This window comes from Falco rusticolus, chromosome 3 (assembly GCF_015220075.1).
Source record: "Falco rusticolus isolate bFalRus1 chromosome 3, bFalRus1.pri, whole genome shotgun sequence".
Taxonomy (NCBI): Eukaryota; Metazoa; Chordata; class Aves; order Falconiformes; family Falconidae; genus Falco; species Falco rusticolus.
Genome location: NC_051189.1, coordinates 28,823,743 through 28,851,470, shown reverse-complemented (window position 1 = coordinate 28,851,470; position 27,728 = coordinate 28,823,743). Strand labels below are relative to the sequence as shown.

General features: G+C 44.7%; 1 protein-coding gene across 2 annotated transcripts; it reads left to right on the top strand.

Moving 5' to 3' along the window:
* The first annotated feature begins 1,208 nt into the window (after nt 1-1,208).
* KCNS2 (potassium voltage-gated channel modifier subfamily S member 2) lies at nt 1,209-26,647 on the top strand. Of its 2 annotated transcripts, none has more exons than XM_037381872.1 (2): nt 1,209-1,555; nt 20,868-26,647. In XM_037381872.1, exons 1-2 carry the CDS (start codon nt 1,443-1,445, stop codon nt 22,336-22,338), a joined length of 1,584 nt encoding a protein of 527 aa, XP_037237769.1. In that variant the 5' UTR covers nt 1,209-1,442; the 3' UTR covers nt 22,339-26,647. The 2 variants fall into 2 exon arrangements, with proteins under 2 accessions (XP_037237769.1, XP_037237770.1); XM_037381873.1 differs by lacking the exon at nt 1,209-1,555 and adding an exon at nt 20,147-20,191.
* Nucleotides 26,648-27,728: the final 1,081 nt, after the last annotated feature.

Below are 27,728 nucleotides of genomic sequence, written 5' to 3'. Positions count from 1 at the left end.
CAAAGCCTACCCAGCAAACACTCACAGCAGGTAGTCTGCTAATGGCCTGAGCAACCACTGATCAGGTTGACCAGGACTGCTTTATTATTTCTTTGTGCTGAAAGACTTGAACTCTGCCCCTAAGATAAAGGGCAAGAAGAGACTGGCAAGACAGTGAGACATAATTCTTGTGGAAAGAAAAGATTTTTCTGCTTGCATTTCTCAGCACTGATGGACTTCAGAGAAATGAACAGAAATGCATAACAGTGGAATGGAAACCCCACACAGTGTTTGTCCTCATAACCTCATCAGTTCTCAGTGATGCTAATCCCCATGTGCCTGTCTCTCCTGCAAGATCTTAGTGATTCCCCTCAGTGCCTTCTCTGCACCAACCTGCTGAGCCACAGCAGCAGCATGTCATGGAGTGCCAATGATAAGTGATGGGGTGCAAGACCTCCTGCTACCTGATCCTGCCTTCAGAGGGCAGGTTGATGCAGTCATTACAGATCCTACTGCAATGTGGGAGGGATGTTGACTCTGCTGCAGCTGACATTTTAATCACGTGAATCTCCCTCCTGCCTCCACCCTCCTAGATCAGTCACAATTTGTTTCTCAGAATTTGTCAATGGCAATCTCTTTCCTCTTCCTATAAATCAGAAACCTCACTAAGTAGATGGATAAAGTAGTTGCTAGCAGGAGGTAGATGAGAGTCAGCATGGAAGAACAACCAGCTGGCCATCATGACCCATATTTCACATTGTTAAGGGACTGGATTAATAAATACAATGGCATTAATAAATTCAATAAGCAGGGAAAAGCACAGGGTAATTTCATTGCTGGTGCAAAAGGAAGCACATTCCCCATCACCAGTGATGGTGCGTTTGCTTAGCATCAGTATGAAAGTCATCCTGGAGAGTCAACAAAGACTAAATCTTGACAAACAAATATGATCACTTCTTTCTTATTGATTTACAAAACCCGCAGATGAGGGAAATGAAGACGAAGCCTACAGCCAGTCCTGAGAAAAGCCTCAGCTACAAAACATTACTTGAAAAATGAATGCAAGTTGGCTGGGAAATGAGCACTGTCACAGAGATTGAACACAGGCTGTGAGTCCATAAACAAAGAGGAACAAAAGATAAACACGAACATAAAGAGCCGATGGGAGAATATCTGGGGCATGGATTGGGTGTGGGGAGGGGGAAAGGAGGGACAGAAATCTGCTCTAAGTCTGGTTTTATTTAATGTCTATTAATGATCTGGAAGGAAGCAGTAAATACCATATTCATTCAATTTATATTTGATGTAATGACTCCTATGAATTAGAGAGGTGTTTTGTAAAGCAAAGGGGACAGACACAAAACATAAAGAAACCTAGACAGGCTGGAAATAACAAAACAACAACCAAGTGGATGGGCACAAGGCAGTAGTCTGCAGGAGGAAGTTCAACCTCAAATGCAGACATGAAGTGGAGAAATGTGCTTAAAGAAGGGAGACGGAAGGTCCTAATAGCGGCAGAGACCAACAAACCGGCTGTGAGCTTGCGGAGCAGACTCATCCCAAAGGAAGCAAGAGGGTAAGTATCTGGATCTATTGATTTATGAGGAATCAAGACAATGAGATGAGTTTGGCTGCATGACAGCTGAGCAAAGAGAGCAGAGTGTGCTCAGGCGTTAATGTTGAGACAATCTGCTGGAGGTGAGGAACCACTCTGGGGACCTCTATCTATTTGGACAGTGTAAACATCACAAAGGAGGAGGAGGAGGACTGATTTATGGAGTGGGGAGGATCAAGGGTCAGAAACAAGCTAAAAGAAATGTAGGCTGACTCACTGACAGGATAAGCCATATTGCCCTGTGAAACAGCTACCTGTGGAGAGGTCTGACATTTCTCTGAATCTCTTAAAAACAGTTTGCATAAAAACAAGTGAGAGAATGGGCTTTAGGAAACAGGTTTTTGTCTTTGAGAGGACGGACTGAATGGATATAGAGTGCAATGGCAGCCAGGGTGACTTCAGTCCAGATAAAAACTGTGTCTGCTAATGCATCTTATCTGTTGTAAAATCCTAAGAAGAGGTAAGCCTCTCTCTCCCCTAAACTGCCCTCATGGTACAGTTGTCTGGAAAGGAAAAAAAAATCATAAAAGCAGGGAACAGCTAATGAAAAACAAAGATAAGAGAGAGGCCAACGAACTAAAGTCAGTGACCTCACAGCATGTACCACCTCGGAAAAAGTCAGGTTCAGATTAAGGACCTTGACACTTCACAGCTCAGGGGCTGCACTGTTACTCAGGGACAAGAGGAACCTGAGCCCTGCCCCTTTCACCAGGCTGCAGCTCAGCCCCCATCTCCCAGTTCCCCAAAGAACACCCTAACCACCCAGCCGAGCCGGGGGAGCAGTGGTTACCAGCCCTCCCGTTCATGTTTTTACTCTTTTCTCTAGGAGAAGGGAGGAGGTGCAGGGAATGTGAAAAACATTGAGCAGAAGAAAAGGGCAGGGTGGCAGAGTGGATTGTGAACTTCAAAGCCAGCTTCTCAGCATAATATGGATTTGGAGGGAGCACTAGAAGCTGATGATTAAGAGGAACTTGGCTGACAGACATGCAGATGGTTCAGGAATTTAGGCAATCTGAGGGGGAAGAGGAAAGGGAAAGGGAATTTTGAGGTCTAGTTTTGGTTATGGGGTAGGTTAATCTAGTATTAATATCTTACAGGATCATTGTTTTAAGGTGTTAAAACTTCTTTCGTGTGCATAAGAATGTCCAGAATATACTGGAAAATTACCCTTCATTTAAACAGCTTCATTCCCCAGACAAGCAGCTTTAATGCATTATAAAATGAGATCTCATGCTCTGGGCTGAAGGGAAGGAGAAAAGAAATCTATTGAAAATCATGTTTTCAAGCATAAGACACTGGGAACTGGCTTCGCAGCTGTCTGGGGAAGATAAGGACAAAAGTGAAAGTGAGGAGCATTTTAATACATCACTGGTGAGGGAAGCATTAGACTTGGCAACAATCTGTATTTCTTTACTTAGGTAATAGCCAATGTTTTTGAAAAACTACACAAGGATGGAAATAAATTTTCAAAAAACAATTACGCCTTACTGCAGAGAGATGGGAAGGCACCCAAACTCCAGATCCTTATGAGTAAAGGAGAACTCCCACCATACAGAATCATAAAAGGTATTCAAACATTAACTGTTTCTACTTTGATTCCCATTATTATAGACACAGCCCATGAGTGAAACAGCCATCTCCAATTGTAGTGCAAAGAACAGTCGCACAATCTCTTCAACGTGCAGGAGGTAAATGCCAGGCTCATCCTTTCTACATACAGATCCTAGAGGCACCGAACCACACAATAGCTGAGGCTGGCAGGCATCCCTGGAGAGCGTCTAGCCAGTCCTGTGCCCAAAACAAGGTTAGGTTGTCCATGATTGTGTCTAGTAAAGTTCTGAATATCTCCAGGGACTGAGTCCCCACAGTGTCTCTGGGAAGCCTGTGCCAGTGTTTGACCATCTTTATATTGAAGAAGATATTTTTTTATGTTTTGGCAGAATTTCCTGCGTCTCCTATTTGTGCTTATTGTCAGTGGGCACCATGGTAGAGAGTCTGGCCCCATCTTCTTTACGCACTCCTCCCTCAGGTATTTATACACGTTGATAAGACTTTCTCCAGGCTGAACAGCCCCAGCTCTCACAGCCTGTTCTTGCATGTCAGATGCTTGAGTCCCTTAGACATCCTAATGGCCCTTCACTGGACTGGCTCCATTATATCCATATCTCTCTTGTACTGGGGAGTCCAACACCAGACCCAGCACCCCAGACATGTCTCACCGGTGCTGAGCAGCAGGGAAGGGTCACCTCCCCCAACCTGATGGCAATGCTCTACCTAATGCATTCCTGGAGGTTGTTTGCCTTCTCTGCTGCAAGCCCACATGGCTGGCCCATGGCCAGCCTCCCGTCCACCAGTACCACCAAGTCCTCTTCTGCCAAGTTCTTCTCCAGGCAGTCAACCCCCTAGCATGTGCTGTTGCAGACCATTTTTAAATCTCTTTGGAAATAAAGGCATAATCTTTGTTCTGCAGCCTTTACAGGTACACTATGAGGCAGTCACACAGGCGAACCTTTCTCCCTCTCCCCTGAGGACTGGGCAAGCAGTGCAACAAAAGGGAGGTTTCAGTAAGCTACTGGGAAAGACTCTTTAATGGTAAGGAAAGTAAAGCAATGGAAAATCAGGCAATCATGAAAATTCTGTCACTGGAGCTTAGACAAGTATCTAACAGGAATATATCAGGCCTAGGTAATCCTGCTTTCAGGCAGGGAATTGGATTAAATGAACTATGAAAGTCTTTGCTATGGTTCTCTGCTAACTCACTACACAAAAATAGCAGCATCAATATTTGAAAAATCTTACCCTGTTATACCTGGTATGACACCGATCATCTGACACAGTGCTGAAACACAGCTATTTATTCCAAAAAAAGGCATTTTATGGCCTTCTCCTCTGTAGGATCCTGGTGTTCTACAAACACTGAGAATTTATCTTCCCAGGGCTTCTGAAGATGAGAAGTAAGCATTACCTTCCATGTTCACTCATGATCATTGACTCAGAATTGCCAAAAGAAACCATAGGATTTGGTTTCTTATTTGAGATGCTTAAGAACAGGGGGGTTTGGCATCTAAAACCTATCTTCAAAGCACAGTTTCCATAATAATGAGTGTTCAGCATATCCCATATCAGATTCCAGCTGTCAGGGTTTCCAGAAAATCAGTTACCATCTGTGAAAAGTTTTGAGTTAAGTGACTAGCCCAGCGTTACACAGGAATGATGTTCAGGAGAAGAACAACAAAATCCATAATAGCAACCAAATCCAATACCAGGACAACGCTCAGTTTCCCAAACCACAGTACAATCCTTTCCTATCTTGAAATCCTCTGCCATCACTCTCCAAATTCCACAGCTTCTGCAATGAGGTAACCATGATTCATCCCACAGAAGATCCATCCTCTGCAGTGAGGAAAAAAAAATTTAAAAACCGCACCAGTCTGTGGTCATGCAATTAGAAACTGGAAGACAATGCACACAACAGACCTGAATTACCGCAATTTTAGTTCTGGCATTCCTAAGCCTGGCTTGGCAATTATTATGCTCTTTTCTACGGTTTTTTTTTTGGTTTTTTTTTACTGTTTCAAGTCATTTCTTAGGTTTTTTACAAAAGCAAACTGGAAAGACAAATTCCTCATGTGGAACCAGCTGATCCACAGCTGGGTAAACAGCAGAACTTTTGTATCCTCTGCACAGTTCAGCGAGTGAGTGGAGAGACACTGGCTGAGCTGCTAATACTGATAAGCCGTTATTGTCAGATGGTTTTTGCATTTGTATATCTTCAGATATGACTTGTGCATTCCACAGCAAACAGTGGTACAGCTTTGCATGAAAAAGATACTCTTCTTTTCATGAAAAAGATACTCTTCAAATAAATTGACATCTCCTTCTGTTACTCCAGCTTCTTTCCCTCGGGTTTGGTTAATTTTATAGGTATACCAGCATAGTGGCTATCCTTCACATCTAAAAAAATAAAGCCATATTGTTAAAAGAGGGTCAGTTGGCTACATTTGTCTCCATACATTTTAGGGACAAATAACCCACTGTGGATTTCTAACTGGATAGGAAAGCTAAGTACTTTCTTCCTGAAACTGTGCATAGTCCCTATGCTGATTTCTGAATCTAAAATAAGACTTTAATCATAGATATCCGTTCTGATCTCCACAGGTTTTATATACTTCCAATTACACTGACTTCTGAAGTATTATTTTAAGATAAGTAACACCAGCAAGTAACAGTGGTGTTACACAAATACTTTTTATCATTTAAATATGGCTGTTTTCCCATGTTAAAAATTCACAAATGATCTAATACATATGTCTATACATAAAGGCAACATTAATTTCTTCTTCCTGGCAATGTAAATCTCTTACCTCAATCAAAATCAACATAGAGGCACTAATAAAACAATTAGATCTGAGCTACCTCTGCTTATTTAATAATTTTACACCTGTATACAAATGGGTCTTGGCCTTCCAGCTGTAAATACCTAGAATGATTGAAGTCTAATGCATTTCCCTGAAGAATAAAAGAAGCCAAGGCTGGAAGTATTGCATTTGGGATGTAGAAGCAAGAATCACAGCATCAATCATCCATAATAAATGATATTATTATTAACATCACTCAGAAGCTGCGTGAAAGAAGACAAGCTGAAAGGATGTGTTTAAACATGCCAAATGTGTTTGGGATATCTCAGATGCATTTCCCTGTTCTCAGATATGAACTGATTCGTTTTTTTTTTATCTAGGGCTAGCTAACCTACAAAGAAATTCAGTACACTGGGATCTCAGAAGAAAGTATGAGAGGAAAAAAGAAACTTTTTTGCCTGACCATTGCTACTTGCAACTTCAGTGACTTATGGCATAAATCCACATAGTATCAGGATTTTACAATTACTTTGTTTCTAATGAGTAGGCAAAATCCCTAAATGAAACAACTCTTAAGGAAGGCTTTGAGCCAGGTTCAGGGCCGATATCGTCCATAGAACAGCAACAATAAACAAAGGGACAAAAATCTGATGCCACTGATCAAGCGCAGTGGCATGGCAGGAACATTAGGCCTTGAATGGTACCAAATAAAGCACATCTAATTGGTATTTGAATCACATCCCTACTTCTTACACTGTCAACTGATACTCATGCAACATAACTGTACACATTTACTACCACACGTTCTAGTACTGTTGCTCCATTAATGATGCTTGATCTCTAATTTATATCCATTGTTTGGCTGCTGACCAAAAGAACATCCTTTGCTTAAGAGTCAAGAGGGTTAAGAGCTACCTGATACACTGAAATGCCTTGCTCACCACTATCAATTGTCAGGAAAATCTGCACTAACAAATACTTGAGAATTTTAAATTTAATCTGGTGGAATGGCTGAGGCTGGCAGGCACCTCTGGGGAGTCTCTAAACAATCCCCTGCCCAAAGCAGGGTCATGTTGGCCATGATCATGTTCAGTCAGGTTTTTAATATCTCCAGGGTGGGAGACTCCACAACTGCTCTGGGCAGCCTATGCCAGTGCTTGACCTCCTTTGCACTGAAGAAGGGTTTTTATTATGTTTTAGTGGACTTTCCTGTATTGCAGTTTGTTCCTATTGCCTCTAGTCCTGTCACTGGGCACCACTGAGATTCTGACTCCAATTTCTTTGCACCTCTTTACCCAATCACTTATTTTATACGCATTATTGAGATCCCCTGGAGCCTTCTCTTCTCCTGGCTGAACAGACCCAGTTCTTGCCACCTCTCCTCATATGCCAGGTGCTCCAGTCCCTTAAACATCTCAATGCCCCTTCACTGGACTCGCTTTAGTTATGTCTATGTCTTGTACTGGGGAGCCCAGACCTAGCAGACTGCAGTGCTTTGGAAGAGGGAGGGTTCTTATTCTGCACCTGTGTGTATGGAAAATCAGCACCTTCCACTGTGGGAATAGTTTCCTTCTTCCACATGTTTATTCTTTAATTCCTTTACAGGTAGAATCCCGTGGTGAGATACGTTCCCTTGGAAAAGAGAAGGCCAAAGCAACGTACCTGCATTGAAGGTAGGCACGCCAGCTGCTCACAGCTGTTCTGAACTTGGCTTTAACAAGTCACCACAGCAGTGTGGTCATAGTGACATGGAATTCAGTAGAGACCAGCAATTCAAGTACAGTTCAGGGAATGTATATAAGTTGCCAGCTTATGCTGAAGTCCAGCTTGGCCTGTCTCATACTATCATTATCCACAAGAGCCAGAGTGTGAAAATGCCTCTCTGCCCGGTACTTGCATGTTAACTGGGCTACGTAAGCAAACCCCTCATGTCTTATTTCTTCTTGGGATGTTCTATACTCTTGGGCCAGTCTCCAGGAAATCCCTGTGTCCTGCACAGAGAAACCTTACCACTGTTGTCCCTCCATCTTCACCAGGTTGTATCTCTGATACAAATCTACCCAGGTTAACACAGGAATTTAGTTAGGGGAATTAGATCTATAGGTAAGAGAAGTTTTCCTGGCTTAGTGGTTTGGCTACATGGCAAAAAGAATACCTATCTAGAGAGTGTTTCCCGTTACTACAGGCATCATTGAGGAACGTTTAATTCTTAGCAGAACTGCAGTTCTTGTTCTACACAATCCAGATGATATAAATAAATAAACCATGAAATGTTCAGAGAAGACAACTCACCAGTCCATCAAAATGCCTGATAAATTAGTTCAACAGACTGGAATACAGACATGTTCGATGAATCACCATCACAAAGAGTAAATAAATTCAGATTAAGCAAAACTTGATTGAATCATGCTGAAGTTTGGCACTTAACAAAATAGATCAGTCTGAAGTCTCACATTAGGAACACATAATCTCTTAAGATTTATGAGTGTTATTGCCTACCACATATGTTTCTAGGTTACTGTTTGCTGTGTTGCAACTGGATGCTCTGAGTGTACAAAGGTTTGCCTGCTATTACACATTTTAATCTTCAAGAAACTATTCTCCTGGATCCCCTCTTTGGGGTACAGAACAAACTTTTACAGTAGTAAACTTGCTGATTGCTTCCTCTTCCCCCCCAAAATTTCCAGTTTCTCCCAGGTTGTTTTCAGTTCCATCTATCATTCAGTAATTTTTGCTAAGAAATCTGTAGCATGTAGTGACATAGCCAAAATGTAAGTGGACTGAAAGCTGAACTCAGCCACTTTGGGTCAACCCTTGGAAAGAATCCTTAGCTTTTTTAATTCAGTGACACTATGCTCACACACTGGCCAATGTATTAACTTATTGGTATCTATAGGCTAGGAACAACACACATCCATGGATATCTTTTAAACCACAAATCAAGGGAAGAAATGACCTGTCCATTTTTTATCAATAATTTTGTTTGTTTAATATTTATATTATGGCAATATCCAGAGGTCACAATCAGGGTGGAGATCTAGATGTGCTGACTGCTATGGAGATAAGAAGGTACAGTTCTTCACAAAGCAAATTTAAAAATTGTAACAACTTGAAAATCTGATGTCAAGTTATCCTCTGGTGTAATAGCATTAAAACCTCAAATATCTTTGTATTTAAGGATTTCTTTGTGCTATAAATGTTGGCTGGGGATAGAGTTGGTACTATTAACCTTATTATACAAAGAGGTATAATATGCAGTACAAGTTCCAGACTAACACTGGCAGGGACTCTCCTTTCAGCCTTGGATGGCAATTGTATTTTACAGAATGCTTAAAACAACAAACCAGGATTTACCAGCCAGCATCATGGATTGTGAGCTGATATTGTCAAAAGTTGATATTTATAACCTGAGTGTTATCACACAGGCAACAAAGCCTAATGTCTTTACCCATGCAGCTGGGTGTATTTTCATCTGGAAATACTGATCTTTCCCCGTGCACCCATCCCACAATTTACTGAAGGAAGTTAACACTGCCTTTGGAGGGCCTGAATGGCTATGGCCCAAGAGGTCACAACTGGAGCTAGAATATGGCTGAACTTTGTTTGGTGCCAGTCAAAGTGTGCTCAACATAAATAGCCTCTACAGCTATAGAAACAAATAAACCAAACCAAACAAACAACAACAAAAAAAACACCATAGAAACCATTAATTTTGTACCAAAGTCCTGTCCTAAAGTCTAAGTAGTGTTGGTGGTTATTGTATAAGCAGTGCTTATACACACACACACACACCCCTATCTGTGGATGCACACACACAAATAGTATTTGTCATTTTATGACTGGGCTCTGAAATAAGCCTGTTCATATTTTCTTCTAAATACAAAAGTAATACTCACTGAGGCAAACATGCCCTGGTGAACCTTATGCTCCAGCCCACCTGTAGGGCAGATGGGACTGCTTCTGCTGGCTGCAGGACATTGCTCAGTCAGGTGTTCTCTGTCCATTGACATGGTCTCTGTGATACCAAGTTAACCCTTTTAACTAACCCCGACAATACTGAGAACGGAGAGCACTGCTGTTTTCCCCACTGCTACACCTGGGAGAAGGCTGGCTGAAGTGTATCTTAGCACACATTTTTTCCTAGGAACTGCAGAGAAACAATCTGAAAAGCCTGCGTCTATGTCAAGTTCTCTCCAGAACATATGGCACAAGGTGAACATCCGTAAGAATGCATGGCTAGTGTGTGCACTTGGCAGGGGACACCAGGAAACAGGAATGGGAGAACAAGGGACAGTGGAGCACATCAGAAGGGAAGAAGAACCCATGCACCACTGGCACAAGCACTGCTACATCTCAAACAGCTATTTCCAGACACTGCAGCAATACATCTGCTCTACTTGTGGCGTATTGTGTGAGTCACAAATAGGATTTCACAGCCAGTGGTGAACTTGTGAGCCATAAACCCCACTCCCTTCAATTACAAAGTGATCACCTCCCAGGGATGTTGTAAGGCTTGATCAACTGATATTTATAGAGCGCTCTGAGATCCTGAGATGAAAGTCACTATAAAAGGCTACAGATTTTTCATAATGTTCATAGACCACCTGCTCAGACCAGAAGCATTCACTTTTAAGATCGCTTGAGCCAGCTACCAATCTGATATCTCCATGGGAATTTCCTAAAACAGATGTGGCTGTCACATTTAATCTCTCTTTTACTAGGAACTCTGAGAAAAAGGAACTCCTGGAAAAGGAAATAAAACAAATTACATTAAAACTGATGGTGAGAAGAAGCCCCATAATTCTGTTCCCACAGCTCATGGATTCTCCATTTGTACCTTTCAGAAAGCTGCCATAGTGACTAACTCTGCGAGCTTCACAAATTAGACCTGACCTAGATTCAGTGAAGTCTTTGATCAGCAGCTGGTTAGTGTAATATCCCAACTGCAGTGAAGTTCAGAACTGCTCCACAAAGCAGCAGTTTGAAAAGAAAAAACAAATAAAATGGAATTCAGGTTTTCCTCTGCTCACAACATGCTGGCCCTCACTTGACTTTATACGAAATGAATCAGTCAGAGAGACGAACAGTGAAGTTTAAACTACTGCTGTATTCTCATAATTCCATTGTATACACTCTCGAAAAAAATTACTTCATTATTTCCTCTTACTCTTTATTATAGGAATAACAAACTCCAGGAGAGCAAAGAAAAACATGATTCTGAAAACCAGAGGTGGTTATAATTAAGCGTATCGTTAAGTGCTTTCTTGAATTGAGGTTAAAAAATTTGAAGTTTAAAATCATGTTAGCTAAGGATAAAACAGTTCAGAGACTTTTTTTATAAACTGATCTGAACCATATGAAACTCTTCAGAGCATGGATCTGGACTGGCATCCCTTCAGAATAAGGTTTCCCATGATGTTTTGGACTTTCTGCATTGTGTATAGAAAGTAAGCACAGATGTCCCAACATGTTTCAGAAACTTTAAAACCTTTTGTTCCGTGATAGCAGCGGGAAACATTAATTAGAATCTTATTTAGTGATCCTTTTTTTTTTTTTTTAAACTGGCTTGTTCTTGTTTTAAATATAATCCAAAAATATCAAAGTGAATCAAATCCAAAGGAAATAGTTTCTTGATCCTTCATCCACTAGTGAGAGATCTCTTAACAACCAGAATATACTTGGAGGCATATAAGAATGTGCATACTCTCAATCAGCCCTCAGATAGGCAGGTCTGACCTTTAGGATAAGTTACACCCCAAAATGCCTTTGAGATACATTTCAGGAAAGGTACTACCATTTCAAAGTTACAGTGAATGACTCAGAGATGGTCTGTTGCTGCAAACAGTTTGTTAGTATTTTTAAGAAAATATGTTTTGTGGGGGGTGCTCTCCCATTCAAAAAATGAGACATAAGTATTATGCAGGCTATGAAAAAGTTTTTAAATTCCTTTTGCTGTGTGGGCAGTTGTTAAAGAACAAATGGTTAAAATTGTCTGTTTTCCACTAAGCAGCATTTTTTGGAAATGAACAAACAAACAAAAAACCTATAGCAATCACAGTAAGGCTCTGTGTGGCACAAAGTCTTTCTCTTTGTGCTTTAGTTTGTAACCAAAAAAAGGAGAAGTTGCTGGAAGCGATACCATTACAGAAACATATTTTGTTGGCACTGTGTACTAGTCATGTACTTCCCAGGGAGTGCCCTTCCAGACTATTTGCTACAAACACCTCAAGGAGAGACAGATTTACCTTAAATTCCTAGCTGGCAAACTCTGCATGTGGCGGTTTATGAGGCAATGGTGAATGGTCCACACAAACTGGGCAAGAGCATTCACAGAACCTGGCTGGGAAGCCTCAGGAAACTGTTTAGGTGCGATGTACCTTTCACTTGCTCCCTTTTGGTGATGCTGGGCAGTGAGGATATACTTGTGCTGCCACTTTGGGACCATGCCTTTTCAGAGACATGCTGCTATTTCTTCAGTCACCCAGGATCCTTAAGCTTCTTCACATTCAGGCTGACTTCAGAGGCAAACTTTGCTCTTCTCTTGGCGGAACAACCGGTGCAAATAAAGTGGAGACTGAAGAATTGTGAACACTGGAGCACTCAGTGCAACAGCTAAATCCCTCACAAGCAATATGAAGATAAAACAAAAGATCTGATGTTGAGTGGCTTCATAAAAAAAGAGACAATACTGCTATTTCATATTTAAGAAGCTGAGACCTGTGTTTAGGAGGCAGGAGCCAGTAACTTCTGAATCTGCGCTAAGCTGTACAAGTATTGGGAAGCAGAAAGGGCTGGAGCCCCTTGATGGTCCTCTGTGGTTAGAGCTGGGTCTTAACAATGTTAGCTCCCCAAAACTGTTCCACTCAAACCCGTATGACCTCAGCCAAAGGTTCAGTAGAGCTTTCTCTCAAACTAGAATATGGCCGCAGACACCAGACACTACAGCATCAAGCTGTTTGGGCAGCCAGTGAGAGGTGGCGGTGGCAACTCAGAAATGGAAAGCAGATAGTTCATCTTCTGCTCCCTCCCTGCAGAAACACCTTTGGGAGGTGCAGAGAACATTGCTGGTATGCCTGCCTTCCATTTCCTTTGCTTATTTGTTTTATCTCATTCATTGATCTAGCTGGCTGTTAAGATTTTCAGATGTAAAATACATCTGGGCCAATGAAATGTAACATTCTCTTATGCTCCCCTAATTTTTCTTAAGGTTAAGTAAAGATGCTTATGATTCCAAGCTCCACCTTGGCCCACTGCAGACTAGCCTCATGCTGTCTGGATGTTGGCCATGAAACGATCGGTCCACCTTTGCCAATACCCCTAGTGACAAGGCTGGGCAACAAAAGGCAATGGCAGGCTGCCTGGCGGTACCCTTCTGCAGAGCACTCTCAGGCTGCACCTGAGACGGGCCAGGCAGAGCAGAGAGCGTGCTGGGGAGGTCTGTGCTAACAGGGTGTGAAGGGCTGTAAGACAAGTATCATAGCAAGGTGTATGCTGTGTGGTGTGACTATATGGACGAGAAGAGCTGGGTGCCCACCAGAAACTCATCCAAAGAGTTGAGGGGGAAGTCACTGGATTAAAAAATTGTGTTTGGCAGAAGAAGCAGTCTCTTCCAGCTGTTACCAGCACAATTTCCATGTTGTTGCTGTTTGTTTGTAACACAGGATTTAGCTAAGGGTCTCCTAACTCCAAACTCCCCCTGAAAAAGTCAGGAAGCACCAAGAAAGAAGGAGATAATACTGATCCTTGTGTCAGGCAATGGTGACAACAGCAGAGCTGTCCCATCATTACAACACTGAACAATCCTGACTTGAAGTTTACTAACCTGTGCAAATATGCCACTCCAGGAAGTTAGGACAGTGTGTGAGCATGGGTCACGTAGCTTGAGAGGCTTCTCCTGCCCTTCTGCATGGTGGTTTCATAATCAAAATCAGTTTTCCTCCCAGACTGAAATAGATGTAAGTTAGGAGGGGGTTTCTCATATTCATGCTTTTTGAGTAAAATGTTTCCAAGTAGGGACTGCTTTTCCTGCTTGAGTTCAACTTGGTTTTTTTTCATTTAAGATGAAGATCCCTGTGTCACAGATATATAAATCTATGCAAACAAGAAATTATCTTCATTATTCTTTTTAGAATAAGGGGCCTAGTTTAGCTTTGGGTGAGCCTTTTCTCACTTGCATAGAGCAAGTAGCATTTCCCTCATCTTTAAAAGTGTACAGAAGAAAAATGGAGACAAAACATGCTGCACCATCTAAGCATGAGGCATGTTCCCAGCAAGAGCAAATCAGCTGAGAATATATCAAATCTGTGGATCTGCCCAGAGGAGCGATGCTGTCCTGGATTTCCCATGGCTTTGTTTTCCAGATAGACGGAAGCGTGAGAAGGGTAAGGGAAGAAACACATGGGAAGGTTCCAAATGCAAATGAAATAGCCTTCAAATGCTCCAAGTCAGCTGACTGACAGCACAGAAGTAGGGTTTTTAGCCCCAGTTTAAAATCAATAGCTATAATCTGGATGCAAGCAAGATCTTTCTCCCCATCTCCATTTAGGCAAATATCAAAGAGGTCACGCCCACTGCTGACTGCATCAGTGCTGCTGGGAAAGTGACCCCTGAGTCATCTTACATCCAAAACTTCAGCTCTGAAACCCGTTCTTTCCCATTGCTGATTGCTACTGGCAATACTTACTCCTGCAGCTCAGCTTTCGCGTTGTGTTCACCCAAAGGGAATATAGTTTCAGACTCGATGTAATCGAAATCAGTGTAGCAGAGCTGATCAAGAAGGTCACTTCAAAAGCACAATCCCAATCCAAAGTGAAACGCTGATGTAAACGTAGTCACTGCAGGCTCCTCTTAATATGTTGTCAGAGGGGTCTGTAGGTGTGGTTCATTTAACCCATCTCAGACATTAGTTTTTAGTAGGGGACAGAAGGCTGAAATTCTACGATCTATACTAAAAGAAAATTACAATTATCTAATGATCCTTTCTTGCCTTGCACTCCATGATTTCGGGATATGGTGATTTAATTAAAGAAGACAATGCTCCCCACAGGACTTGCAAAAGCAAATATTATCGTATGTCCCTCATAGTCAAGAATCATCAGGTGGAGCAGGCACAACAGTGACTAAGCATGTCATCTCACAACAAAAGGCATAATACCGCAGAGGCATCACAGTAAAATTTCATTGCTCATGTAATCAGTGTGCTGCAAAAGATCAGTATTTGTCACTCTGTTGAGGTGCTGTCAGCCAAAATGAAATGTTCCATTCATGTTTGGTTTCTTTAGCTGCCAAATGGCCTTTCTGTGATCCACTGGAGTTCCACTCTGTCACAGTGGAGGTCTGTTTTCAGACATTGCTATCACTGCCTTGTAAACTTCTAGCTTAATAAAGCATTTGGCTCTCCTCCCTCACCAGTTTTATACTGCAAACGCCACAAGAGCCTGCGCAAAGCCTTTGCCTCCTAAGAAAAGCAGGCATGTCAGTCTGGGCATTTACAGAAAGAGCAGCAGATTCATAAACAAATGGCATTTCTTTTCTGCCTGTGGTTATGGGAGGTTTGAGAACAGCTGAGAAATCCTCCAGTGGGGCTAATCTCAGCTTTCTTTAAACTTCCAGGTAGAAAAAGCTGGCCATACACTACCAGTGACTAAATATCATGAGAATGGCTACCTTGCTGATATGAGGGGGTAAGAACAAAGTGCATTTATAACAGTCCCTCCTCTTTAATATTCTCTCTCATACATGGCGTTCTGTCAAATTCAGGCTGTACTCAGATCTTTTGGTTAAATATCCAGAGAGGGACATAGCCTTTATGAATTAATTTAAATCCGTTTTCAACTTATTCATTCTTTCAGACTTGGTAATATTCTGCAACAGTCCTTTTCCAGTACTTAAATGAGCATTACGTGCAAAACTATTTTTATTTCTTTTAAACATATGCACCAATTGGCTGCAGTCAATAGCTGTGGCAGTAGGAATGCCGTCACTAATGCTTCGCTTCCAGCCTCCTGTGAGGCTTTGCAAGGAAAAAGAGATCATATCTATCATCTTAAACTAACACAGACTCCAGAATTTTCTATCTGGAGCAAAAGGGAATGGCCAACAAGAATGTACATTTGAATCCGGCTCCAGGGCCAAAGGAAGACCTTCCAGCAAGGATTAAATTCAGACTGGTTCCACCTTCAGCCTAATAGGTGGCTGTGTCCCCAAGTCCAAAGTGAATCTATCCACCATTAAGTGGAAGTGCCAATAAAACCACTGACTTAAGCCCCATATCTTCCTTTAGACCCTATTCAATATGTCATTAACGCTGTAGAAGTAGTAGCAGTCATAGCAGTTTCACTTCTCCCAAAGCTGACAATGCATCTAAGATACCAGTGTATCATGCCTGGGTCATGTTCTCATCACCATTAAACTCACTGTGGGGTAGCGCAGCAGCTGTACCGGTGGGGCAGCCAACAGGGACCAGACAGGAGATGTTGTCTGAGGACATGGCTTCTCAGGCGGCAGCTTCCTACACCAAGTTGGTAGCAGCAATTTCCACATTCCCTCACAGTTCGGGTCACCACAAGCCCACAGCAGGGTGTACAGTCAAACACACCACAGTTAGTATGTCCCCAGACCCAGACTGGCACCCTGACCGGCACCTGTACATGCCCCATGCTTCTACACAGCGCTGGCACCTTCTCATATTCCTTAAATAACATGGTACCACGTATACCAGTAAAACAAGCCCTGTCTCTCTCACGCAGTCTCAGAGTCAACAGCTATAACCAGAAGGCCCAAAGTTAGTTGAGCTTTTGTAACCGTGCCCCATGGCGACACGAGTCACTCACTTATCTCCCTACTCCAACAGGCAATTCTTTCACGCTTCCTTACATTCCCATCCCAGCCCCACCTCAACATTTCTCTTGCATTCTCCCCAGTCTAAGAAGCATCCACAGGGCAGTAAAGTGTTGCTTTATGTTTATTTTATTTATTATTAGTGCATCCCAAAATTTGCTCTTATCTGATCCATCACAAGCTCATTTTGTGCAAAAATGACATATCTGATTCCTTCTGACATATCAAAGCAGACCTTTTCCCTTTGATTCCACCAGTGATAGCATGTCCACAGCAATTCATCCTGTACTTACTGCTGAGAAAGGCGAAAGCACTAGGTGGTCAGCAACTGACCTGCTTGTGTGTCTGTGGAGCAGAATGCATGCCTTGCAGAAACATCGAGATGGATTTTGGATAACTGTCTCGGGTGCTGGAAGCATTTTAGCCTTATTAGCAAAATGCTCCGGCTGAGGCAATTAGCCCTAATTACAGGAGCAGTTATATTAGACTAGGGGGAGTTAAATCCTTACGCAGTTATATTACTTTGCTGTTTATCTCCAATACCTCTGCATAAATTTCACTGTGCCTTTTAACAAGAAAATACAGGTTAGAAAAGTGACCAGTGATTTTTCCACAGTAAAGATAAGAACAGAGGTGGATAAATGGGTATGAGGGTGCCTATGATCCTTTTTCTTAGCCAAGTGGCTTAGAAAGCAAGAACAATGTATAAAAGCTTGGAAATGCTCTAAACATATCTCCACTTAGTTTCTTCCAAAGCAGCACTAGGGGAAAAGTATCTAATTTAAGAATAAGAAAGAAAAGTAATGAAAAAAAAATTTACAGATTTGCTAAAGATATTTCACTATGTTTAAAGCCCCCACTAGATACCTAGGAGAGCACAGAGCTGGTGAAAACACAGAGACATCACTTGAATGCACTACCAGCAGCAGCTCACTATTCCTTGCAACGTCACTGAGGGATATGATTTATTGTTGTTTTCCGAAAGTGGGAAATCACAGCAGAGAAGTTTTGTGATTTACCCAAGCCCTGTGGAACGTGGTGGGGCATCCAACTCAGAAATCCCAACGTGGTGGTTCCCAGTCCTGTGTCCTGCCATGCTTTGCCTCAGGCATTAAAAGACAATATAATTAGAGCTCCCCAGTGAGTGATTCACCAGCAGAGCCCCAAGAGGAGGAGGCTGTCGCAAACTAACTTAATAACTGCCACTGGGAAGCAGGAGAGCTGCCTCTCTGGAGATGAGAAGTCGTTGTTACAGGGAATCGTACAGGTCACCACTGCACCTGTGAAACCTCCTCCCTGCTATCTTCAGTCTCTGTCTCCTGTGTGCCCCTTCCCAGGAGGGGAAGAGCTGGAGGGACTGAACCGAGAGGCGGCGGCACTTTCCCTGGCTGGGAGGGCAGCCTATGGTGCATAATTTGGTGTGGATTCTATGTCTCCTGAGACACCACTGGACATGCAGTGAAGCACACTGGGACCCAGAGCCCTGACTCGGGGCACCTGTAGCAGGGGGAGCACTGTAGGGGGAAGACAAGGAAGGAAGCACTCACCAGCAGGAGAGCAAAGCAAGAGCAAGCACCACCCAAGAAAAGGCAAGCAGGGGCATCATCTGTAGCACACTTGACGCACGGATCTTCTGAAGCACCCCTGGGGGGCTGAGGGCACTATAGGTCCATGCAGACTGCTGTGAGAGTGTCCCCAGAGGTCTGGGGACTCCGGCCATAGAATGCACCAGCATCAGTGGGACATGGTGGGGTGATCACAACACCCCAGGTAGGGAAGATGAGCAGGCTTTTGGAGACCCAGCCACCGGCATGCACCAGGGCTTCACTTGCCCCACTCCACATGTGTGCTCACTTACCTGGCCTCTGACAGGGCTGTCTTCAGTACTGGGGGTTCCTTGTAAACAGGGCTGGTGTGCTGTTGGAGTTGGGATGTATAACCTCTCTCCACCTTCAACAGTTTAAGGAACAAGCCAAAGGTGACGCACAGGGCTGGAGTGCTTGGGGCTCTGCCAGGGCTGGGGAAAACAAGCGCAGAGGCTTCATCCCCCTGCATCTCCACGGGCGACAATCCATTTCCAGGAGCTGGACTCCAGATGCGTGGGATCATGAGTGAGAGGCGTCACGAGTCAGCTGGCAGGAGGCGATGCGGGTTTGCCCAGCGCAAAGCACCTGCCGGGGAGCACCTGTGCCCTGCACCACCGGCCCCCTGCCCAGGGTGGGCCTGGCGCACCGGGCTGCTGCGCGCCGGGACAGCCGCCGCTCCCCACAGCCGAGGCCGGGCTTCTCCCCGGGGAACCTCTGCCTCATGCTGGGGCTCAGCGGGAGGAGGGAGGTGTCCCCACAGCCGCGGGGGGCTGCCACCGGTGACCGTGCCACCAGGCCTTACGCCACATGCCCGCCGGGCCAGGAGGCCAGGCCGCCGTCACCGGTCTGTCAGGGCCGCCCGCCCGCTGTCGCCGGGTCGGCTGCAGGGGGGTCCCGGCCGGCGGCTGAGGGGCGGCGGGCAGCCCCCACGCGCGGCCCCGCTTCCCTCGGGCAGCACCTGGCTCTGGCGGGTGCCCCCTTCTTCCACACCCAGCCCCCGCACGGACCTGCCCGGGCACCGCAGCCTGGGGGCCGCGGCGGGACCAGCCCGCGACGGGGGGTGGAGGGGGTGGGGGTTGGGGGCCGCCCCCGGCCCCTGCCCGGGCTCCAGCGGCGACGGGGCGGGGGGCACAGGGGCAGGGGGTGAGGGGCGGCGGGTGGGCGTCCCCGCGCCTCGGCAGCGCGCCCGCGGGTGCCCGGAGCCAGCGCGGGCGGGCTGGGCGCCCCCCCCCCGTCCCCCCCCGGGGAAGTTGTGCCGCCCGGAGCCGGCGTGAGGCAGGAGCGGGGGGAGGAAACCCGAGTTTGCGGCGCCGCTGCCGTCCCCGCGCACCGGCGCTGCGCGGGGGCAGGAGCGAGAGCGAGCGAGCGGAGGCACCGCCGGCGCACCGGCTCCCGGGCCGCCCCTCCTCAGCCGGGCAGCGCGGCCGCCAGCCCCCGCCAGCCCGCCCGCCCGCCCGCCGCGCTGCCGTCCCGCGGCGGCGGCGGCGGCCCCGATCGCTCGCCCGGCGGGGTCGGCCCGTGGGGAAGGGGGGAGCGGCGGGGGCGGGCGGCAGGCCGCGGGGGTCGTCGCCATGACGGGCGCGCGTGCCACCGCCTCCCGCCGCTGAGCGGGGCGGCGCGCGGCCGCTGTCCCTTCAGCACCGCGCGGCCGGTGGGGCCGCCCGCCCCGCCACCGGCACCGGCACCGGCACCGGCACTCCCTCCGGCAGCGGCAGCGAGGCGAGCCCTGGCGGCCCCCGCGGGCGGCGGCGATGGCGGGCCGGGGCAGGGGGCAGCAGGGCGCGCCGGCGGGGGGCCGCGGCCGCTGAGAGCAGGTACGGCGGGCGCGGCGCGGCGGGGCGCGGCGGGGCGGGGCGGCTCCCCCGCGGCGGGGACCGAGCGGGGCGGGCGGCGGCGACGCCCCCGGGGCTGAGCGGGGCCCCGGGCGGGGGCGGCGGCGGCGGCGCGGGGCTCGGGCCCCTGAGGCGCGACTGGGCGAGCGGCGCGGGGGGAGCGGGGCCCCGGGCGGCGGGACCGGTGCGGGTCCTCGTCTGGCGGGGCCGGGGCGCAGCGGGAGAGAGGGGCAGGATCCGCGCGAACCCGGTCGCACAAAGGCCGTGAGTAACGGCGGGGCCGGGCGGGGGTGTGTGCGGGGGCTGGAGGGGGGTGTCGTAGGAGCGACAGCCGCAGCCCAGGTGAAGGGTACGGGGAGGGGCGGGAGCCTGCAGCGGGAACAAAGGAGCCGCCCTCGGCGCCTGAGGTGGGAGAAAGAGAGGGGGGAAAGGGGGAAACGAGAGAAAAAGGGGGACAGGGAAAGAAAGAAAGAAGGAAGGAAGGGAAGGAAGAGAAAGAAAAAGCAGGAAAGAGAAAGAAAAAATAATGAAAGAAAGAAAAAGAGAGAGAGAGAAAGAAAAAGAAAGAATGAAAGAAAAAGCAGGCAAGCAAGCATCAATAGGTGAACATGCTGCAGGTGTGCTCATTCTGCCCATTTTCTGTGCAATTGCATCCTAGGTTTTCATTCCCTGTACACCTTTGGAAGGAGCTCACTATGACAGGGCAGAGTCTGAAGGCTTTATCTGAGGCGAATTTTGAAGACAATGAGATCAGCATCAACGTTGGAGGCTTTAAGAAAAAGATGAGATCCAACACATTATTAAGGTTCCCTGAGACAAGGCTGGGCAAACTGCTGAGCTGCCACTCAAAGGAGTCGATACTGGAGCTCTGCGACGACTATGATGACACCAAGAATGAATTCTATTTTGACAGGAACCCCGAGCTCTTTCCTTACGTGCTACATTTTTATAACACCGGCAAGCTCCATGTGATGGGTGAACTCTGCGTGTTTTCTTTCAGCCAGGAGATTGAATACTGGGGAATCAATGAATTCTTTATAGACTCCTGCTGCAGTTACAGCTACCATGGGAGGAAAATGGAGCCAGACCAAGAGAAATGGGAGGAACAAAGTGACCAGGAAAGTACCACATCTTCTTTTGACGAGATTTTGGCGTTCTACAATGATGCCTCTAAATTTGACAAACAACCCTTTGGAAACATCAGGAGGCAGCTCTGGCTTGCCTTGGATAATCCTGGGTACTCGGTCTTAAGTCGAATCTTCAGTGTCCTTTCAATAATGGTGGTGCTGGGCTCCATCGTGACCATGTGCCTGAACAGCCTCCCAGACTTTCAGATTGTTGACAGCAACGGGAACACCGAGGAAGATCCTCGCTTTGAGATCGTGGAACATTTTGGTATTGCATGGTTCACTTTTGAACTGGTGGCGAGATTTGCAGTAGCTCCTGACTTTTTAAAATTTTTCAAGCATGCCCTGAATTTGATTGACCTAATGTCTATCCTTCCATTTTATATTACCTTAATTGTCAACCTGGTGGTGGAAAGTAGTCCGACTTTAGCAAATTTAGGCAGGGTTGCACAAGTCCTGAGACTCATGAGGATCTTTCGCATCTTAAAGCTTGCTAGACACTCCACAGGTCTCAGGTCTCTTGGAGCCACCTTGAAGTACAGCTACAGAGAGGTGGGGCTTCTTTTACTTTACCTCTCTGTTGGCATCTCCATTTTCTCGGTAGTGGCTTACACCATTGAGAAAGAAGAGAATGAGGGGTTAGCCACTATCCCTGCTTGTTGGTGGTGGGCTACTGTTAGCATGACCACAGTTGGCTACGGAGATGTTGTGCCAGGGAGCACTGCTGGCAAGTTGACAGCATCTGCATGCATCCTAGCCGGTATCCTAGTGGTAGTGCTTCCCATTACACTGATCTTCAATAAATTCTCCCACTTTTATAGGCGTCAGAAGCAGTTAGAGAGTGCCATGAGAAGCTGTGATTTTGGTGACGGCATGAAAGAAGTTCCATCAGTCAACTTAAGGGACTACTATGCTTATAAAGTTAAATCCCTTATGGCCAGTCTTACTAATATGAGCAGGAGCACCCCCAGTGAGCTCAGCCTGAACGATTCACTGCATTAGTGTACAAGTTTGACAGCAGTTTGCATGAGAGCTATCAAGAGCTACGTTTATAAGTGTTTTCCTATTTGTCTTCTTTTTTCTTAGAGGATAGTGTTGCTGACACTGCACTAACTTTGCACTTCAGAAACTAAAGAAGTTTCTATTACAAGTTGACAGTTTGCACATTTTCATCCTGTTGCATAGGTACTAAATGCTGACTTTTCCATACAAATGTTACCACTTCCATCACATTAGTGCTAGTGGTATAGTGATGATCTGTTACTTTGTGCATTTCCTCCTCGTCTGAGCAGAGGAATGAGCGTACCCAAGTGAAATAAAAATTCTCAGCTGTGACACAAGTAATGAAAAAAATCAACTATCACCTATGCTGGTATCTGTCCTAGGACTTCCCACGCATTTTACAACAGTTCAAAACAATCACCTGTGAATCACTGACTTGGGAACACTCTTCCCCATCTTTCTGACCGGTAATTCTGTCACATGTCTGAAAACACCTCTGCGCTTCACATTTTAATGGAAGTTTGTTTACTCTTGAACACGTGTGTTAAAAACTGGGTGTTCTTGTTCTGAAATGTTATGTATAGTAATATTCTTCAGAATCTTCTATGCATAGACTTACCTCTGCTTCCCAGATTAGGTCAATTCTGAGCCGTCTGAAGAAGCCCACCCCTCATTTTAAGATAGCGATGTGTTCAAAGACTACATTTCCACAAGTGACTCTAGGTATGGAGGCCCATGAAGACATCTCAGGTTCCCATTTCCAGAAGTGATCTGCAAACAGCTTGGTTCCAGTGAAGCTGAAGATACGCTGTACTTCAGTCCATCAAAATGGTTCTGAGATTAGACACACAAAAACGTGGGTTTTCAACAATTAGAAGCTCCAATGAAAAACTTGGATTTGTTTAATGAAGCAAAATATTCCCACATGAACAGTACAGGCAGCATTTTAGGAACTGGCATTCATATGCTGCAAAAAGACTAATTATAAAGATGCCATATGTGATGCCGAGATATAAAATCTAATTTTATCAGGAAAGCTTGAAAGCAAGTGCTGATGGCAGACAATTTCATTAAGCTTTCTGCCAAGGAAATTCTAAGGGGAAAAAAAACCCACCCTGTAAGTCACATTTTCCCTCAGAAAAGAACTCACAACTTACAGCTAAGGAAGAGCATAAGGGCCTAAGAAAGGAACAGATAAAGAAAAAAGAGCTTAATACTGCACTCACTGTGGGCAGATCCTCCTACCTGCTTCTGTGACGCAGTCAATTTAAATCCTTTCAAGGTCTGGCCTGTACTTTTTTTTTTTTTTTTTTTAAAAGAAGACGTGTTAGCAGATCATCTAGATCTTCAAGAGTAATCATGAGTCTGCATAACATTGTTTGAGTGCTCAGTCTTTTCCCTTATGCAGTTGTACAGAGATCAAACACTTGCAGCCAACAGGTAGAAGCCGCTGCTTCCCTCTCTTTATACTTCCAGGGACCTGTGTTATAAAACGAACTACTGGCACTCGGTGGGCAGAACAGCATTTCTCTTCAGATCCTGCTGCTTTTCCATCCCATATATTACATACAATGTTCCAGTTAGTTATTTTTGTTTGTTTGTTTTACTTGTGAAGACTAGAGAGGTTCAGAAAATAAATTCAAACTAGTTAAAAGCTAAAATAATAAAGCTATAATTGCCATGTTTGGAAGCCTGTGTTTGTATACCACAACAAGGAGTGGCCCAACTGGCAGAATAAAGCAAAGATGGTACAAATGGGTAATTTCCATTTTTAGGCTATTAGAGGCTGCTGTCTGGTCTGGAACTTTTGTCAGTGTTGCTGTAACAGCTCCACTTAAAACCAGAAAGCTGAGCACTCCAGGATCAGACTCCTGGTTTGCCCACTGATCTATCACAGAATACACAGTGTAAAATAACTTACCCACACACACTCCCACCATTTCCTTTGAATACCCTCCTCTCACGTCAGTTAGCAGTTGATGTAGGTCATGAAGTGTAAGGGAAGCTGGTCCTTTCTAACCTTACCAAATAAAACTCTTGGAGATTTCAGCATACCCTCCACAAATTCCAAAGTCAATAGCCAAGATATTACCTGCTGTCCTTGAAAATCGAAGGGCCATATACATGGCCCTGAAGGTAGACCTGGATAACCCAAAACAGGTGTCCAAACTTGAAACATTTTGCTGAGGTTTTCACTTCTGGAGGGCTGGTTCAAGTTCTCTGCTGGGTCACAGGCACAAATTCAATAGTCTTATCCCTGATTCGTATTGCATGTCTGTGAACTATCACACACCTACAAACGCCCACCCAAAACATGGCACAGCACTAGGTTGCCTGTTGAATTGAAATACCATGAAAGGAATAAGGGAAGGAAGAGCTGGGCTTGCATAGCACAAACACTCCGGTCGGGTTACATGCTGCAAGGGTGGCAAACCCTCCCTCTGATGTCAAGGACACTGCAAGTTCTCGCTAGGTCTGTCGGCTGGGGGCCTTCAGAGCACTCGGCTCCAAGCTGTGGTTTTATCTCAGTTTCACAAGCAGTAGATTCACAGAGTTGAAAACCAATGACTTTCAGGGCAGTTATTTGAAGAGACCTGTAAACTTGCCAAAGAGTCACAAATCCCCTCAGCTGTTGCTAGTTTAGCATTGCAAAGGTTGGATCCAAACTTTGCAACACATCATTTCAATAACCTACAGCTTATCTTATGTTCTAGATTTATTATTATTCGTAGGGCTGATGCTCTGTCATTTCTGCAAATATTGAATGGAACGTATCCAAATTGCATTTTACTAAAGAAAATGAAATACCCCAAGGAATTATGACTTTTATTGTACTGGTTGAAAGGAATTTTCATTATTGCTTTTTTATATAAGTGCTTTGGATCAAAGACACTAAATAAATAACATACTGAAATTTAATATGTTCTCATTATCATGACAATGACTTTACACAGTACACAGGAATTCCCTTCATAAACTTAACTAATTCCATGTTAAAAGCAGTCAGATTTTTGCTCCCCTCTCCTCCAGAAGAGCATTCCAGAGCTGTGCTGCTCTCCAAGGCTTGTGCAATTTTTAGCATAATTTTACTAATGGCTGCTTTATATCGGTGTTTTTCTCATGCCACCACTGTTCTTTAGCTTAAATATATTCATTTTCCTCTTAGTGTTTGCATGCACGGTGTATTTATAGACAGCAACCATGTGCCCTTACATGCTTATTTTCACAGGATTATACCTGCCAAGCTTCCTTTTAGTTTTCATTTTGGCAAGTCGTGTTCCACTGACCATCCTATGGGGTGTAGCCTTTTTTTCTGCATTACTTCTGCTTAGGTTTAATTTGTTTGAGCCAGCATTGTGCAGTATTGGATCGCTTTGTGCAGCAGTTTTAATATTTGCTTATGACTAATAGAATTTTTCACTGAGGAGGATAACAATTGTTCCGATTTAAGTAGTGCTGTTGTCCTAGCTCCCCCGAAATATCTAGGTAAGGAAGAATGAGGCACACCCTTCCTGCCATTTTATGAAGTTCTAGGGCTCAGTCCAATAAGCTGAGAATCCTCATCTCTAATTAAATAAAAATGACACAATGTTTACACTTTGAAGGAAAGATTCAATCTCTCCAATGCCTCAATGAGGAGAAGCGGTGGTGTACTTTTTGAGTAGTCAGTACTTTTGCCAGACTTCTTCAACCACTGTTTAGTAAGAGCAGGGCACCTTCACTTCTGTAAAACAGCAGGTCAGAAATGAAGGATTAGAGGGACTAATTGGCCAATTGCTCCACTGTCTGAAACTTGGAAATTGTGGTCAGAAATCTGCTTACTGTGGATGTGCAGTTTAATGAAGAACATTGCACTTGGCACATGCTGCTCCTTCCTTGGGACAGTCACCTTCTTGGCACCAGCGACAATGCTGTGCCTACTCTCTTTTGGCTGAAAGTTTTGAATTGCCTAAATAAGGATTATGTAATATTTCAAAAGAGGCAACTTACTTTATTGCCAGAAATAAACTGTTAGAGAATCTTGATTTCTAGTACTATTTCTAGGCTATTATGAGAGTTGGAGATGTCCTTGAGAAGCAATATGTTACATTATTTTCCTGAGATGTAAAATCTATATATAGATTGTGATTAAGCTTTTTATGTATGTTCAGATTCTGTAACATTGCCTGGTTTATTATTCACTTACTTTCATCAGTTGCTAATTCTCTCTTTCCCTGCAGACTACTTTATCCATTTTGAAAGCAGACTGGTTTTTGCTACATGAGCTACTTCACACTGCAAACTTAAAAACAAAGAACTTTGCATTTAATTTTCCACTTTAATACCTCCAGTATTTGTACCTTTTTGTACAGAATTTATGAGACTGCAGGGAACTACTGTATCTGGTGCTCTTTGTACTGCGTTTCTTGTCCCAGCAGCGTGTAACACACTCAAGAACTCGGCTTTGTGCCACAAAATGGAAATTAAATGCATTTAAAAGTATCTTTCACCAGGGATTAAGAACCGATTTAAATTTCAGGATAATCTGCGTATATATTATAATCAAAGAGAAACCTGGATCTCATTGTGAAGTTAGGGGGGTTTTAAACATACAGATCAGGCTAGATTTCTGTTTTTAGAAATACTCTTAATTCGTGGTTGTGGTGAGGGAAAACTCATTTTTCAGTTGAACAAATAGCGCAAGCTTCTTGTTCTCTACCTCACAGATTAGGGACTAAGCAGCATACCAATAGGACTTGTAGGTGCTAAATCAACTTGACATGACCTTTCATCTCTTCCCAAACTACCCCCATCCTTAGAGGCCCCAGCTGTGCACATACAAGCAGCAGAAAGTCCCTGGAGTAACTTCTCTTTCTGTGCTAGTTATCCATTTCCTCTCACAATACCCCTGACTTTAATCTACCTTTGACGGTACTTTCAAACAACATTCAACCCACAGTCACCACTCATATCCCTTGGTGAGGTGTTGTGCCAGAACTATTCTTTTCTCATCATGTTCTTTTTTTTTTTTTTCCCCTCCAGTTTATGCACCTGGTTTCCCATTAAGTTACACTAGAAATTAGTTTGATCTCCTGTAACTTATTTTCAAGTCACCCACTACTTAGGAAGGGCTAGAAGAATATTCCCATCCAGTTTCTGAAGCATCTTTTACTGATTCTGCCTTTTTCCTTAAAAAAAAAACAAAACCAAAACAAAAGAAAGGAAAAAAAAAAGAAGAAAAATAAGACAATGCTTCTCACCTTCGAATAATTTCCTGAGTTAACAATGGAACAATAGGCAACAACGGGCATTACGTTATTCAAAGCAACAGTTCTCTGCTTAGTTGTTTCAGAGACAGCCGTAATGTCTGTGCCTTCAGAGCAATCACTGAAGTTGTTAAGAAACATCCC

What these genes read in the sequence shown, in the direction of transcription:
- KCNS2 (XM_037381872.1), top strand. Translation starts at nt 1,443, where the DNA reads ATGAAGTGGAGAAATGTGCTTAAAGAAGGGAGACGGAAGGTCCTAATA. An exon ending in ATCCCAAAGGAAGCAAGAGG is followed by an intron (nt 1,556 to 20,867) that starts GTAAGTATCTGG and finishes ATTGCATCCTAG; the next exon opens with GTTTTCATTCCCTGTACACC.